The sequence below is a fragment of the Musca autumnalis genome, unplaced genomic scaffold (genome assembly GCF_047663935.1).
Source record: "Musca autumnalis isolate F117 unplaced genomic scaffold, ASM4766393v1 scaffold_2, whole genome shotgun sequence".
Classification (NCBI taxonomy): Eukaryota; Metazoa; Arthropoda; class Insecta; order Diptera; family Muscidae; genus Musca; species Musca autumnalis.
The window spans coordinates 264,910,220-264,928,455 of NW_027411755.1; the positions used below are offsets into that span (position 1 = coordinate 264,910,220).

At 34.5% G+C, this 18,236-nt stretch overlaps 1 protein-coding gene across 4 annotated transcripts in view; it reads right to left on the minus strand.

Moving 5' to 3' along the window:
* Positions 1–18,236, minus strand: part of Msp300 (Muscle-specific protein 300 kDa) — a 278,320-nt gene that overhangs the window by 258,876 nt on the left and 1,208 nt on the right. For all 4 annotated transcript variants that reach the window (XM_073964864.1, XM_073964861.1, XM_073964853.1 and 1 more), the window contains exon 2: positions 7,232–8,341. In XM_073964864.1, the coding sequence (XP_073820965.1) occupies positions 7,232–8,129 (898 nt within the window). In that variant the 5' untranslated portion in view covers positions 8,130–8,341. The remainder of the gene's footprint in view (positions 1–7,231; positions 8,342–18,236) is intronic.

Consider the following 18,236-nt stretch of genomic DNA (forward strand, 5'->3'; position numbering starts at 1 on the left):
ATATGCAGGTATACATAGTAGACTATAGATGGCTAAATCTGTACTATAACGAAACATATCCATTTGTAATGTTAAAATTTTATTTGAAGGTATTACTATGTACTTAAATGTCTAAATATTAAAAATTGAAAATTGTAGAAAAATTGTAATTAAATGTGTGTTCTGCAAGACAAAAGGCTGCAATGATTGACCTTCGAAAACCGTTAAACTTAAAATGCAAGGGAATTCACAAAATTTTAACAATTGCTGCAATGTTATGTATGTTGCTGTACATGTGTACATGCATATTTATTATTTCCTCAGTGAATCATTTGGCCAAAAATACCTTCATTTTTTTGGCAAATTATTCCATTTGGCACTTGTTTGTTGTTCAATTATTATGCCAAACATGAGGCTGTTTATTTTATTTGTTAACGTTTTTTCAACACATCTAGAAAATAATGTCATTATGTCATTTCTATTTTATATGTGATTGGTTTGAACAAATAATAAATAATATTTGTTAATACAATACACGTTCAGGATAGCCGAAACAAAAAAAAAAAACAAACAAATTGTTATGGTTAACAAAATCTGTTTTTAATTATTCATAATTTTATTTTCCAAAAATAAGAATACAAATTTTTATGAGTTCACATTTTGTATTTTTGAATGCAATTCACATTTCATAATTTTAGATTTGTGTGTGTTTTAATGAAAAGTGAATTCAACAAGATTTATCTATATGTACATACATACATATACTACATTTTCATTTGTTTTTCATTGTGATTTTTCTTTTTCATAATTGTGAAATGTTGAAATGTGTTTTGTTTTTGCACCAAAACCCAACATTTAAATGACTTGATAATAAATTAAACTATACGACGTATTTATTTGTTGTTGTATTTGTTTCTTTCCGTATACTATTTAGTTAATTGTTCTTCTACCTACATACATCTCTGCATTTCATGTAATTAATTTTATGTTTAAATTTATTGCAGAACTTTATGGCGCCAATGCAGTTTCCTCTTTACTTCCTCATCTTTTATTGTTTAGAAAGAAATTTGATTTAGAAATTGGGTATAATAAATTAAAATTAGAATTTTGAAATTTAACAAAAATTCTAATTTTAAAAATAAATTTTTACTTATAAGATTCGGGCCTTCGGAGGAGACAGATACAAGGCACTGGGTCTAATTACATATAACTTTGAAAATTGCACAACTTATCTAATTTTCTGGAGAGCCCGTTTTAATGTCATGACCGTATCCGAAATCGGTCTGATTTCTGAACGAAAGTTATATAGCATTACTCTGAATTGCATGTTTACATTTTGTATGTGATTTTATTCACAATAACACATTTTAACAACTGGTATGAAGATCAGCTGTTTTTGGCGTTACACCCTCTTATTCTATTTGATTTGTTGTACTACCATTGTACAATCAACATAGAAAAGACTCTTGCGATGAGAATTAACTACAGCACAGATGCACCGTTCAAAATTTGTAATAAAAATGTAAGATACGTGGAAAGCTTCTGCTATTTGGGCTGTATAATGTCAGTAACAAATGGAGTAGAAGACGATGTCTGCAACAGACTAAACAAGGCAAGATCTGCATTCGGACGCCTGAGCAAAACCTGGCGCTCAACGCAAATCTCAAAAAACACGAAACTTCGAATTTTCAACTCCTGTGTGAAATCTACCCTCTTGTATGGAAGCGAAACGTGGCTTATGAACAACAACATAAACCAGCGGATACAAGTATTTGTGAACAAATGTCTACGAATAATATGCAGAATATTTTGGCCAAAGACCATATCAAACGAGGACCTGCTCAGGATAACTAGACAAGAACCGATGGCGCGACAAATATGCAGACGAAAATGGAATTGGATTGGCCACACCCTCAGAAAGAACGAGGATTGTATCCCAAGAATGGCTCTTGAATGGAATCCCCAAGGAAGCAGGAGGCCAGGTCGACCGAAAATGACGTGGCGAAGAACTATTTTGAATGAACTAAAAACCATAAATAAATCTTATGATGATATAACAAGTAAAAAGTCGTTAAGTTCGGCCGGGCCGAACTTTTTATACCCTCCACCATAAAAAAATCTTAATTAAAATGAAATTATTAGGGTCCTTTTACAATTTTAGGTCTAACAACTTTTCGATACTGGTGAGTATATTAAAAGCCCCGAAGGACAGATGCGCCGTGAGTCGAACTTCCGCGTTATGGCGTGATGAAGTTTTTGCAAGAGACCCAGTAAGCCATAATGAATTAGCATTATATCTTTGTTTGTTGTTTTTGTAGAGCACTTAAGCAACAGTGAACAAAGATATAACGCCTCCATTTTGTTGCACAGTGTTATCTAATCTAATCTAAAAAATGTGTTCAGCTAGGTGAAAGGTACCACCTACGGGGCTATATCAAAGAGTTAACCTATCTTTAAATTTTTTGGCGGAAAAGTTTTATAGCTGCAGGGAACTTCAAGAGTCAAATTGAGGGTAGTTGCATCAAAACAATGTAGGCCCTCAAAAATGGGCCCATGTTGACGAATTTTAGTGAAGAAATTTCGTGACCACTGAAAATTCCCGAAAATCGGGAGGTAAAGTTATATGGGGGGATATACCAAAACATGGACCTATATTGACGATTATTTTTAAATAGACAAAATTGTAGCTAAAATTCTCAAAATACCGATCATTACAGCTAGTTCGGTTAAAAATTGCAGCTAAAATTCTCAAAATACCGAAAATCGGGAGGTACCGTTGTATGGGGGCTATACCAAAACATGGACCTATGTTTACGATGTTTCGTTGGAGATGTTTTATGACCACTGAGAACCTCAAATGGCAAATTACAGCTAGTTCAGTTGAAAATTGTAGCTAAAATTCTCAAAATACCGAAAATAGGAAGGTACCGATATATGGGGGCTATACCAAAACATGGACCTATGTTGACGATGTTTCGTGGAGATGTTTCATGACCACTGAGAACCTCAAATGTCAATTGCAGATAGTTCGGTTACAAATTGTAGGTAAAAATTCTCAAAATACCGAAAATCGGGAGGTACCGTTATATGGGGGCTATACCAAAACATGGACCTATGTTGACGATGTTTGGTGAAGATGTTTTTTGACCACTGAGAACCTCAAATGTCAAATTGCAGGTAGTTTGGTTAAAAATTGTGGCTAAAATTCTCAAAATACCGAAAATCGGGAGGTACCGTTATATGGGGACTATACCAAAACATGGACCTATGCCCATATCGTTTGGGATATAAGTTTGTTGATCATTAGGAACCCTAAGTGCCAAATTATAGCTAATTCGGTCTGCAAATGTGGCGAAGAACGTCAAAATACCTCAAATCCGGAGGTACCGTTATATGGGGGCTATACCAAAGAGTGGACCGATATAGCCCATCTTCGAACTTGTCCTGCCTATGGAAAAAAGACCCTCGGGTGCAAAATTTCAGCACTCTATCTCAATTATTGCGGACGCTAGAGTGATTACAACAGACGGACAGACGGACATGGCTAGATCGTCTTAGAATTTTATCCTGATCAAGAATATATATACTTTATAGGGTCGCAAATGATTAGTTCGATGTGTTACAAACAGAATGACAAACTTAATATACCCTCCATACTATGGTGGAGGGTATAAAAATGTGTTCAGCTAGGTGAAAGGTACCACCTACGGGGCTATATCAAAGAGTTAACCTATCTTTAAATTTTTTGGCGGAAAAGTTTTATAGCTGCAGGGAACTTCAAGAGTCAAATTGAGGGTAGTTGCATCAAAACAATGTAGGCCCTCAAAAATGGGCCCATGTTGACGAATTTTAGTGAAGAAATTTCGTGACCACTGAAAATTCCCGAAAATCGGGAGGTAAAGTTATATGGGGGGATATACCAAAACATGGACCTATATTGACGATTATTTTTAAATAGACAAAATTGTAGCTAAAATTCTCAAAATACCGATCATTACAGCTAGTTCGGTTAAAAATTGCAGCTAAAATTCTCAAAATACCGAAAATCGGGAGGTACCGTTGTATGGGGGCTATACCAAAACATGGACCTATGTTTACGATGTTTCGTTGGAGATGTTTTATGACCACTGAGAACCTCAAATGGCAAATTACAGCTAGTTCAGTTGAAAATTGTAGCTAAAATTCTCAAAATACCGAAAATAGGAAGGTACCGATATATGGGGGCTATACCAAAACATGGACCTATGTTGACGATGTTTCGTGGAGATGTTTCATGACCACTGAGAACCTCAAATGTCAATTGCAGATAGTTCGGTTACAAATTGTAGGTAAAAATTCTCAAAATACCGAAAATCGGGAGGTACCGTTATATGGGGGCTATACCAAAACATGGACCTATGTTGACGATGTTTGGTGGAGATGTTTTTTGACCACTGAGAACCTCAAATGTCAAATTGCAGGTAGTTTGGTTAAAAATTGTGGCTAAAATTCTCAAAATACCGAAAATCGGGAGGTACCGTTATATGGGGACTATACCAAAACATGGACCTATGCCCATATCGTTTGGGATATAAGTTTGTTGATCATTAGGAACCCTAAGTGCCAAATTATAGCTAATTCGGTCTGCAAATGTGGCGAAGAACGTCAAAATACCTTTAATCCGGAGGTACCGTTATATGGGGGCTATACCAAAGAGTGGACCGATATAGCCCATCTTCGAACTTGACCTGCCTATTGAAAAAAGACCCTCGGGTGCAAAATTTCAGCACTCTATCTCAATTATTGCGGACGCTAGAGTGATTACAACAGACGGACAGACGGACAGACGGACAGACGGACATGGCTAGATCGTCTTAGAATTTTATCCTGATCAAGAATATATATACTTTATAGGGTCGCAAATGATTAGTTCGATGTGTTACAAACAGAATGACAAACTTAATATACCCTCCATACTATGGTGGAGGGTATAAAAATGATATGTAATGATAGGATAGGTTGGAATAATCTTGTAGAAGCACTATGTTCCCAAGTGGAATAAATAAATAAAGGAAAAAAAAAAACCTTATTATTCCACCATGGATTTGATGTAACACCTTCTTATTCCACCATGACTACTAGTGTGATAACCAGCTGTTTTTACCGCTGTACCTGTATTATAGTGATTTTATGTTTTTTACCGAGATTTCGGAAATTTTGTAGAGATTCCGGATAACGCACTCGCATATGTACATGACAAGTGCAATGGGATCTTAAAGGAGGGTGGTAGTCATAGCAACAACACATACAACTGACGCTATGAATTAAAGCTGGCATTTAACTATGTAGAGTTTTCCTGTCGATTTGTGGTTAATTCTAAAGGCCTCGCGCACACGGTGCGTTGAATATCGCGTTGCAACAACTACATGAAAAAAGTGTAAGTGATGCCAAGTTTTTTTGAAAAACAACAATATGGCCGCCGCATTAAAGTTAAACATAATTTAACTTTTTGGGGACAACGCGTGTCACAAAGTGTCACTCAACGGACCGTATGTGCTGAGGCATTAAGGGCCAAACACATACGGTCCGTTGTGTGACGCGTTGCGCGTTGAGAACAACAATCAGATGAAAATTTTATAAGTGATGCCAAGTTTGTTCTTGAAGTTTTCATGTGGTTGTCGCGTAGCTCAACGGTCCGTATGTGCCGGGGTCATTAAAGGCCGTTGTAAGTAGCGTCACGAGCTAAAAACAACAACCACACGAACACTTCAAACGCAAACTTGTGATCACTCGAAATTTTTTGTGTGGTTGTTGTAACACGGCTCTCAATGGAGCCATTGTACCGATCGCTTTAGCGGCCAAATACAATCGGTCAGTTGTGAGTCGCCTCACGCGTTTAAAACAACAACTACATGAATACTTCAAAATAAGAGATGGCATCAAATAGAGTGGATGTTTTGACGAGTAAAATGACGCTCAACGGGGCCAAGTTTGTTATTGAAGTTTTCATGGTTGTTGTTTTCAACGCGCAACGCGAGACACAACGGACAGTATGTATTTGGCCCATAAGTGAGTCCCAGTTTTCTTTTGAAAATGTCATCTGATCGCGTGAGGCGACATATGTACATCGGATCCATTCTGCTCGGGTCATTAGGGACCAAACACATTCGGTCCATTGAGTGTCGTTTTTTTGCGTTAAAAACAACAACCACATGAAAACTTCAAAAGGCAACTTGGCATCAATTACACTTTTTTCATGTTGTTATTGAAACGCTGTACTCAACAGAGCCATTGTGCCGAGGCCTTTAAGTGCACTGAATAATCGCTCCGCTATCAGTCGCATCACGCGTTAAAAACAACAACCACATGAAAACTTCAAACGTAAACTTGGTATCACTTACACTTTTTTCATGTGCGGTACTCAACGGAGCCGTTGTACAGTAGAAATGTTTAATTGTTCATTGTATTATAGGCCATTTAGATATGACATCATTAGCCGGATTTAGCGCATTATCAGGTTTTATTTGCTAAATCCGGCCAAAATCTGCCAGATTTACCATACAAAAATAAATCCTCGTATTGTGTGGTTTTGTTTTAAATCCGGCATAAATCGTCGTATACAACTCTGTTTTTTGCAACATGTTGCTAGAAAATACAAAAAGTTTCAAGCTGACACAAGAAACAAGGTAGATGTATCGGTGAATTGCTACAACAGAAATAATTTATAATGTCCAAATTTGTAAACAAGGCGAAAAAAATAAATTTGCTTTGATATCAGAGTTTATTTTAATCAACCAAGACTAATATTTATGATGTCTAAACGATAAATTAATTCTTTATTTGCTCATTATGGCTATATTACACCATATGCTTTTTCACATGTATGACATCAGCTGGTCTGTATATTAGAATACCGAAAGTGACAACATACATGTGAAAAAGCATATGGTGTAATATAGCCATTAGTAAGAATTTACAACAACTTCTTTTGAGATTTCAAATTCGATTAGATGGGCTGATGCATCTACCTTGGTAATTGTGCTATGAACAAAAATCAACTGACTGTCATTTAAATCCTCCAAAGGTATATCCAAATTCAATGAGATTTGTACAGGATTAATTAAATCCAGTTGGGGATTTATGGCTACTCTAAATGATACCCAACAATTGATGGGTGTGTTTTCTCAATATTTTTTTGTTACAATATATCTTTCCCTCGGAACATAAATGTAGTTATTTTCTTTAAAAGTATTTCATAAAAAGTACCACTTACCTTGTAATTGGAGAATTGTCATTTGATACTCTGCCAATTTCTCATCGACATAGTCTTGCGATTGATTCGCTATAATTTCTGCTGTTGATGGACCATATTCCTCTTCATCATCATAAATCACATAGGATTTAGGTTGTGGAGGTTCGAGCGGTACACCAACATAGTCGTATTGGTTTTGTGATTGAGGACGTTGTTGTTGTGATGATTGGTGTTGTCCTATGGATGATGATGGATATTGTTGTGGTGTTGGTGGTTGTTGTCTCATATATTGTTGCTGTGTTTCGTAGGCATGAGACATGGGTGTTTGACGACTGCTGCCAAAGGTGAAATCCGAATTAGGTGTTTGACAGACAATCGGTGACGGAGTAGGAGATAACTGAAATGAACTTGCAGCAGGACCGCCACCAACGCCATATGAGTTCTGCAGCTGTAGTGGACGGAACGGTTTGGGACCATTGCTTGGCCCAACTCCATAGGGAGTAGGAGAGGCAGCCACCTTGGGAGGCAATTGTGGTGTCGTGGGCTGCGAATTAGCATAGAATGATGGCTGCTGCATGAATGGTGCCGGCGATTGGTTGCCAGCCAAGGGTGATTGTTGCGGCCATTGTGGTCGAGGATGGGGAATATTATTTGTTCCTCTGGTTCCGCGTAGATTATTTGGCCCCGGCGACATGGCATGACCAAAAGGTGTGGGGCTCATTGGCGCTGGCGAAGGCATAGATGGGCGTCGTGGTCCCGATATAATTGGTGGAGGACTTGGAGCTACCGGAGTCCAAGGTGATGGGGGTCTATACATAAATGAAGAGGGGGACGGCGATGCTGGATTAGGTCCACGAGGATTCCAGCCACGTGGTCCACCAAAAGGTGGTTGATTTGGCGGCGGTTGCTGCCCGGACATTATTTCGTTTTCTTTACGATATGTACGACGGGATAGTTTCTTGCTATAGTTTCCAAAGTATTAATATATTGTTTTTGTATGTTTTGCACTTTTTATTTTAAACACTTCCGTTAATTTTTAATTTTCAACTTTTTATCTTTTTTGCTTTTAACTTGTTAATCACTTTTTGTGCTATTTTATTTCTGGACACTTGTTTATTACAACATTTTACACTGAAAATAAAAAAAGTAAAAGAGAAAAAAAAAATTAACAATTTATTTAATTATCAGGTTTTATTCTTTTATTCTCCTAAAATATTAGCTGTGTCTTTTTACGTGATAATTAGTAATAATTATTACTAATGTTGCAGATTTTGACAGTTGTATAAAGGAAAACTTGCTGAAAAAAATGTTTCAGCAACATTTAGTAAGTAAAAAGACACCCCTATTGTTTCGATTTCAAAAACTCAAAAATGTGGAACACCTGTCTGTCCTAATAATTTATGATGGCTGTTTATGACAGACATTTTGAAAATTGGGTAAAAATACGATGTCATTCATATTTTGGGCAACAATAGAATCCCGTCAAATGTTGGGAGATGATCGGCAACATTCGATGTCACATTTATTTTAAACATTTATGTCACATTTCTGGGTCATCAAAGACATAAATACAACAAGATAAGACATTTCTTTTGCTATCATTCTTCAGTGAATGGCTTTTGAATTTAACATAATGTTATATCACGATATGGTGATATAACATTTTTTTCTTTTATACATTTTTACGTATTTAACCGAATTTACCGATCCAATTGACATGGAATTATTCTTGAATAGATCCTTGAATTCCTAAATTTCGTTTCTGATACCATTACATGAAATGTTCCTCCTTGGTTGCGATTTTGAATTAACTGCAATCTGTTAAGGGTAATGTTTCTATACATAGTTTCGTAAACATTTTTTTGTTGCATGCATTTTGTCAGGTCTTTATAACTTTATGTCTTTGGGGTCATTCAGAAGTATACGAGTATAGCACATAAATATACAGGGTATATTAGAGTGTGCCAAATTTTCAATTTCAAATTTATAATATCTAGATCGAATTTCATATCAATATCTTCAACGTGTTAATACCAAACAAACTATTAATACAACAATAAGCATTCGGTACCAATCATACATTAGGTATGTTCGATAACTTCGCAGTACTTGCAATACTTCTCAGTAGGTGGGATTCTGTAACTCATTTTTGCTGTTATCGATAATTGTCGGTAAAATTAAAATGCTTATAATTTCGATAATTAACGAAATTTTTCGGTAAGTTAACGATGAATGAAAAGTAGTCGCTAGCCTCTACAGACACAAACAGTGATGCCATCTTTTCATTATGTTTTTAGTCATAATTTTGTGATTTAATTTTACGATTTTTGTCGGTAACAGCAAAAATGAGTTACAGAATCCCACTACAGTTCTCTTTTACTGAACAAGTTTGTTATCGAACAACAATTTGTAAAAGTTTGTATAAATTTGTAAATTTTTTTGGGTTTGGCTATATCACACCGTATGCTTTTTCACATGTATGTTGTCACTTTGGCTATACTAATATACAGGCCAGCTGATGTCATACATGTGAAAAAGCCTATGGTGCGATATAGCCATAATCAAGCAGACCTATTTCTGTTATAAAAAATGCTAAATGTTTGTTTCACTCTTTCTAAATAACCAACATTTTGGTATGAACTTTCTCATGCTCACCTTGCCAACTCAGAAAGCCTAATAATCCTATCAAATCGCTTTTCAAATTCCAAAATGAAATACATATGTACGTACATACATATGTATAGATTTTCGTTAAATCAAGAGCTGACGACATCCCCTTTACACATAGTCTTGTTTTCTTTCAAACACGCCCCCGCACTACTGACCTTGTATATTAAGAAAATAAAAAAAAAATTTATTCTAAATTATCACACTTGTAGTCGAAAACGCCACGTCAACATACCCAGCACACGTTCAAAATTATGATTATCTCAGTATTTCATTTCGTTGCGTATAGGAATTAAAGCTGTCAAAATTAGCCACGTAAATACAAACAGAATGAATGAAGAGTCATCTGCACGCTTCCTCCTTCGTCGGTTATATACAATATAGCTAAGATGATGCTTATTTATTTATCAAATTCTTTGCCAAAAATGTATACATATTTTTTAAATATTTTCCGGAGAAAATATCAGTTCCTACCTATCTCCAACGGGATTTGCTTAATTGACCAATTTATATTTTATTGCAATACCAATTTGTGAAGTTGTTTTATGATATAAAATCACATTTTATATAATGATTTAATTACAAAAATATATTGTAAACAATATAAAAATCTATTATAGCTTCTTATGTTATAATGGGAGGAAGCTTTGTACGGGAACTTTTGATATTCTATTTTTTATGGCGCCACTTTAATACTTTTTAATAGCAGAACTAGGAACTGAATTTATTGAAAAGTACGGCAACGAAAAAGTAGCACAAATGTCAATATATACGTCTAGAAAAATTATTAACGTATCAGAAAAACCGACGCCAGTAGGAAGAGTTTTTTTCGTAAACATTTGTATTTTAAGAGTATTATTTTTTGCAAAAAGTAATTAAAATCGGTTATTTTGAAGGTTTAGGGGGTGGCAGAGAAGAAAAAGCCTGTTGTTTTTGATGATGGTCGGATAATAGTCAACTTTTTACTCTTTTTCTATATTCTAAAATAATAACCTGACAAAGAAAGTAAAAAGTCTGATTTATACCCCGTTTAGTTTAAATATTTGTTTAAGAATGGTTCAGCAATTAGTGTACCAGCATTAGTGGTATTATTAAATTACATACGTTTTTTGTGCCCGCGGTAGGTATAGCCATTGCATATTTCAAATTCAAATCCCCTTTCGTATTTAAATAATCATCATTTTAAAAAATTAAGTATGCCAATTTTTTAAGAAAATTTTGTTTTCATCTGTTGGAACACACCTTGAGCTACTTTCGACATTTTTTTGTTGAAAAATATTGCATATTGTTCTGACAAATTGGCGTCTACGAAACACTGTTTTTACTAAAGCAATTTGCGGTGCCCACTGTAGCTCGAAAACGAATAAACCGATCAGCATATGATTTTGTGTGATCATTAACGACCTAATAATAAGTCTGTCTGGTTACTTTCCCAGCAAGAATTGTCCAGCAAGAACTTTCTCAGAGAGTAAGAGGTTTTTATTCTCTTTTGCTAGAAAATTGTAAAAAGTAAACAGACACCTTCCCAGCAAAAACCAGCAAGCAATCAGCTGACTTGCCAAAACAGAACAATTTGTCCGCCAACAAAGGAAGCAAACACGTTGTATTTTATTAAAAATAAAAAAGAAAATAAAACAAAAAAGTATTTTTCCACTTTACAAATTTGTTCTCCATAAAACAATACAATTAGACTATGCTATTTCCACAATAAAATTGTTTTTAATCTTCACAAACATCAATCAACAAAAAACTAAAAACGGCTGATTGATTGTTTTCAGGAAGAAGAAGAGCTTGCAAGTGCTTGCTAGAAGAAATTTGTCCAGCAAGAATTTGCAAGCTCTCAGTGAAGGAACTGTCAAAATGTCTCTCTCGAATCGCTCTCTTTTGCTGGTTTTTGTGTTAACAGACGACTTCCAGCAACAATTGGTACAAATTGTTACAAATTTTAGGGTAACCAGACACAGCTAATCTTGTACTTAAGCAATATGGATTAAAAATATCCATTTTTAAATATATTGTGAACTGTCAAAGTCAAGCTTTCGATTTTAATTAAAAAAGGATAGTTTTTTCGCCATAAATCGGTCAATTTTTTTTTCAAAAAATACAGGCTTTTCAGTGGGCACCGCATTCAATAATGCCATTTCGGGAAAACCGAGTTATCTTTCTAACGCCCATATCTCAACTATTTTTTGTCCGATCGACTCAACATTTTTTTCAAAATATTTTATTCTATGCGTACTTTAAAATGAGCCAATCAAAAAGTTCGATTTTGTAAAATTTGTAAGATGTTATGATTATTTCTTTGCATATAGTTTTTACAGAATTCGACTTTTTCAAGGCGCGATATCTGTGGAACCGTTAGTGAAAAAAATCTAAAAATAACTGAAATGTTTTGCTGATGAGCAGCATCGCCACATAAAGGAAATCAAAAACCTACTATTTTTGATGAGAGTTCTATCCATGTCCATTCGTCTATTGTAACACATTTGTATCCAAAAAATCCTCGTAGAAATTTTAACAAAATGGATCTTTTGTTTTTTGCAGGCAGGTCAAGTACGAAGATGGGCTATATCGGTCCATGTTTTGGTATAGCCCCCATATAACGGTACCCCAGATTTTAGATATTTTGCAATTTTTAGCCACATTTTCAGAGCGAATTAGCTACAAGTAGGCATTTAGGGTTCCTAGTAGTCACAAAACTTATTTCCACAAAATTCTGGTCCATGTTTTGGCATAGCCCCCATATAATGGTACCGCACTATTTGACGACTTGAGGTATTTTGACGTTTTTAGCCACATTTTCTGACCGAATTAGGTGCAACTTGGCATTTATGGTTCGAAGTGGTTAAAAATTTGTGGACATAGGTTTATGTACCACCCGAGTTGAGGTATTTCTACGTTTTCCGGCATTTGGAAATTATTGAATGAATAACAAATAACGGTAGCTCCCGATTAGGAATGGCGATCCCGAAAACCCATTTTTTCGGGATTTAGCAATTCCCGAATCCCGGGATTTTAGAAGTTACTTATTTATGGCTTTTTATTCACATATGAAAAAATAATCAGTAAAATGAGTTGTTGAAAATATAACTGATTAATTACGCCTCGACGCACACTGGTCGAAACCACTGATCTAGCGGCGCGAAAGTCAAAAAATCAAACTATAAAACTGATAAATGTTCTCCATTGTATCTATTGCAGACACTCTGGTGACTAATATTTTGTGTTTACTTTGTTGTTCTTGTAAATATTCTCTCAGCTATTCACTATCCAATTCAAGAAACTTTGCTGCATCAGATTTTATGAAAATTGTTGCAAAATATCTAACTTCATATTTTTTTAATTGTTAAATAAATTCTTAACAAATTTAAACAACGTTTATTTTTAATTAATAGAGGAGGGTGTTAATTGAATGGAAAAAATTGTTTGGGTCCTGATGTTCAATTCTTGTTCTAGGCAAATTTGAAATGAAAACTTTTATAAAGGAAATATATGTGATTATAAAGTGATTATAATAAATTTTTATAAAGAAAAAATTTTTCATTTTAAAATTTCATAAAACAAGAATCCAGCCCCTGGAGTTACATAGTTATATAGCAATACATTTTCAAAATTTATTATTTTTCTTGTGCTTTTTAGTGTAATATGCTTTTGCTAAATGGAACGAAACTACAAAAGTTCTCTAAATTCTTTTTCGACGAATTAAATTGGACTTCCCAGATTCTGAATAGTCAACATTTGGCTTCAAATAGTCGCAAATCTTGCTAATAAATGCATGGAAAATGTAGCTTAAATCCTCAAAATACCAGAAATCGGGCGGTACAGTTATATGGGGGCTATGTCAAAACGTTTACCTATGTTCACAATCTTTGATGTGGAAGATGTATAACCAACGAGAAGTTCCAATGCCAAACTTCAGCTTATTTGGTCTGTAAATGTGGACAAAATCCTCAAAATACCAAATATTGGGAAGTATCGTTATATGGGGGCAATATCAAAAAGTATACCTATGTCCACAATTTTTGGTAGAGAATGTTTGTGGCCACTGGGAACTCCAAATACCAAATTACACCTAATTTGGGTGGAAAATGTTGCATAAATCCCCCAAGATACTGAAAACCGGGAAGTAGCTAGAAAGGAGCCTATACCCAAACCTGGACCTATGTCGTCCATTTTTGGTGGAAAAGTTGAATGACCTCTAGAAACCCTAAGTACCAAATTGCATCCTCAAAATACCGAATATCAGGAGGTACCGTTATATGGGGTCTATACCAAAATATTAGCCGATGTTGTTCATATGTAGTCCATTATTACCCACGGACACATACTACGTTTGTGTAAAATTTCAGAAATATATCTCCATTCGTTTGCAAGTTATTAATTTAGCGCCGCTAGGTCAGTGATTTCGACCACTGTGCTACGGGTATAATTTTAAATAAGTTTGGAAAATTGTAAGGAAAACGCTGTGATAAATACTTCAAAGCAATTCGCGTCGTTAATAGCTTCCAACAAGCTGAGACTCAAAGTGAGACGAAGCAATCTTTTTACAAGGAACATGGAAAACCTAACGACGCACCGCAAAAGGTGTAACAAAAAACATCTTACGAATTAGCTTTTTTTTTTTGTTTAGGGAGTAATTTCTCAGAGTTCGTTGGATACAGTTTATTTATTGATAATATTACTTTCCCATTTTATTTGGATCAATTTATTTAATTTTTCGATAAAAATATTTTTTTTACTTTACCAAACCCGCAGTCCCGAAGTTGCCCCCGAAAAATCCCGAAAACCCGAGATACGGAATTTCGAAATCCCGAATCCCGGGATTTTTAAAAACCTGCCCATTCGACATCCCTACTCCCGATTTCAGATACATTAATTTTTTAGCAGACCGTATTAGCTAAAATTAGGTATTTGGGGTTCCCAGTTAATTTGAACATTTGAAAATATTGAATTTGGTCAAACTGTGCAATGTGCGGAATATTGTCCTGATAACACTATGCGACACTGAAAATGCAAACAACTTCTAGTATGGATTTTTTGAAAGTACATATTTAGACTACAAAAACCCTAGTTGGGTTTTGTCCTGTCAGATCCAGTTCGGATTTTATGGCCTCATCTAAACCGGGATAAATCTACACTTTGTTGCATTTATCAGGCCTTTATCTCAGAAACGAATAGGAGTTTGGCCTTGCTGTCCTTAGCAATATTGTAGCCCTAAACTAGTAGAACTTATCTTTTGAAGAAACCACATAAGAAAAACTCCATCTAGGGCATCAAAATCTATAAAATATAGAAAATTTTACATAATTTCTGAAATTCTGGTCAGTATCGACTAAACTGTTGGGAGTTGAACCAAGTTACCTTTCGCAAACATTTTCCAAATAAAGTTCTCAACAATTCTTTAGAACATTCTGAAACTCTAAAATGCTTACTTCATGTTGTTTCAGCGGTATTTTGCATCATATCTTTTACAACACGTATTTCAAACACAGTTCACACCAACAGTTTATTCTCACATTTCCGATTTCACTATATTATTGACATTTTTATTAAATCGTCGTTGAAAAATTAACTGGAAACAATGGTATAGAGGCATTTTACAACAATGACTTGTTCTGAAGAGTTGTGTATTACATTCCAGGGAATATTTTTCCAAAAGAAAATGTTCAGAAAAAATTAACGGTTTTGGAGATACGGTGCGAAATGTATAAAAATTGTGGAATTTTTGCAAATATATTTTGAAATTTGAGGCAATAAACGTAGCTTTTCGAGTTCATTATTTCTCCAAATATTTTATTCTTGTCCTTATCTACAAATTTGCTTCAGAGGTCATAAGAAGATTCGCATTGGTTTCAGAGATATAGACCACAATTTCTTTAAAAACTCAGTATTTAGCCATTTTTAGATGGGGCCATAAAATCCGTGCTGGATCTGACACAACAAAACCCAACTAGGGTTTCTTGTCGTTTGGGTCTGTACTTTCAAAAAATCCTCAGTTCAAATTGTTTGCACAAGATCACCTTAAAAATGTTGCACAGTGTAACAAAAAACGCGTGTTTTAGTTCGTTTCGTTGAAAAAGTTTCCTTACCAACTGCGATTACTAAAACCTCTTTGATATATTCTCTATTTAAAATTTTGAATTTGCTTTGTTTCAATAAATATTTATAGAAAATGAATACTATTCTCACAGGCAAAGTCATTAAAAACAATCTGTACCTTTCGCGAATTCGTTGCAAATTTATATAGGAGTGTATCTTCGGTGGAAAATACCCACAAACAAGATACAAGGGAACTGATGATATTCTGTGGCGAGAATCGTATACTCTTACTAGAGCTGGCAAAAAATCGATGGCACTATCGATAATATCGATTATTATTTAAAAATTCAATATCGATAGATAGTTTTGCCTATCGATATTATCGGAATAAAAACCCCTAACCTGAAATCCATTGAAATAAATAGAAATTTCGCTGCTTTCGGTGTGTAAGAAAGTAAGTCCGTAGTCACACGTACACATTTTTCGGTAATATAAAATGTATTTGTTTACATTTTTTATAAAATAAAAGCAGTTGTTTATTCTCCTTTACATTTCTGTGATCTACTTTTGCATAATTTCAAGAAAATCTTTGACATTTCCGCCATTTTCATCTCCAAATTAATGGCGATGACAACTTAACGATAATATCGATATCAATCGATATTTTAAAACATTATATCGAAAATATCTAATGTTGGGAATATCGATGGTTTGCCAGCTCTAACTCTTACCCCTTAGCGAACAATGTCCAATTTCCTTCACTAATAAATTCGCCGTTTTAAAATATTAAAACAACAACAATGGGTTTAAGCCAGACTATTAAAAAACAAAAACAAAAATCGCTAAGGGGTAGTTGACACTATATGTAAATGTCATATGACATGAAATTTTCCATCAGTATATAGTCGCTAACAAGATCTATTTAACAGGTCACGTAAGTAGCACAACAACAACTCTATTTTGGCCGAAAATTCTTCAATATGTCAAAATGTTTGTTTACGTTTTCATACAATTTATTCACAATAACAAAATATTTGACAGATTGAAACCAATCAGCTGGCCGTTTTACGCCACCTTATAATTTCATCATGAGTCGCTAATATGTGCAATATTGCAGATTTTCCTTACGCCATTTACTTTGTGCGTCCACACCAACAAAAATTTAATAAAATTACGTCTACACATTGCCTGCGTGGGTAGATATGGAATGTTTATATTTCGTGTCATATGACATTGATAGATAGTGTAAACTACCTCTAAATGATAACTCTCGAAAGAAGTAACCGATTTGTTCCAAGCTTGTCTTTAGGTTATATTTCTTTCAGACATAGATCAGGGTCGAATGTCCCTTCCACACAAGATTTCAAAGTAAAAGTAATGTTCAGGTGTGAAAGTGTATATTCTTCAAGAAGGGTACGTATTATCCCTTAGAAATTTTGTTTCATTAAATATTACCTCTGAATTTTACTTATTATTATCTGAAGCAACAAAAACGCAAGTACACTAATTGCAACTTAGAGCCTGTTTCATTATGTAGAAAGAAAGTGATTGCGAACGAAAAACACCTAACTTTGGTTTCATGGCAATTTAGTTGTTTTGTTTTCGTTTTCATTTTTGTTCGACATAGTGAAACAGGCTGTTAATACTCGTAGTAATATATTATGCCTGCCTGCGTACTCGATAATTTGTAATAATTATTACAAATGTTTTAATTTTTGATAGTTGTATAAAGGAAAAGTTGACGAAAAAATGTTTCAGCAACATTTAGTAAGTAAAAAGACACACCTATTAAAAACATTACTTTATACGGAAATTTACAAAAATTACAATTTTGTTTCAAACCTGTAACTATTTTGATCATACTTTGTGCTTTCACGACCTTCAGCAATGTTAACCATTGCACCATGATGACAACAATGCGGTAACTATTAGAAAGGATAAAATCAATTTCGCTTAAAAAGCAAAAAAAAAAAATATTTCATTCCAATGGAAGTTCTACTGAATGCAGAAAAACTATTCCAATAATTCATTTGAGCAGACAAAATTTATATAATTAAAACAACAACAACCAACCGAAAATTTCAAAATATCCGGCAAATACTGCGTATGTGGCGGCGCTAAGAAACATATTTCCAAAATATAAATCGAAAAAACATAAATTATTCCAAAAAATCCTCTCATCAGTTCTTCACAATACTCTTGTATTTCTGAAAACCACTACACGAGCGAAAAATCAATACTGGAGATAGAATGGATAGTGTTGCACAGTGGGCCACTTACTATTGGAATATTTACAAACTTTTGTGTTCTCATACATTTA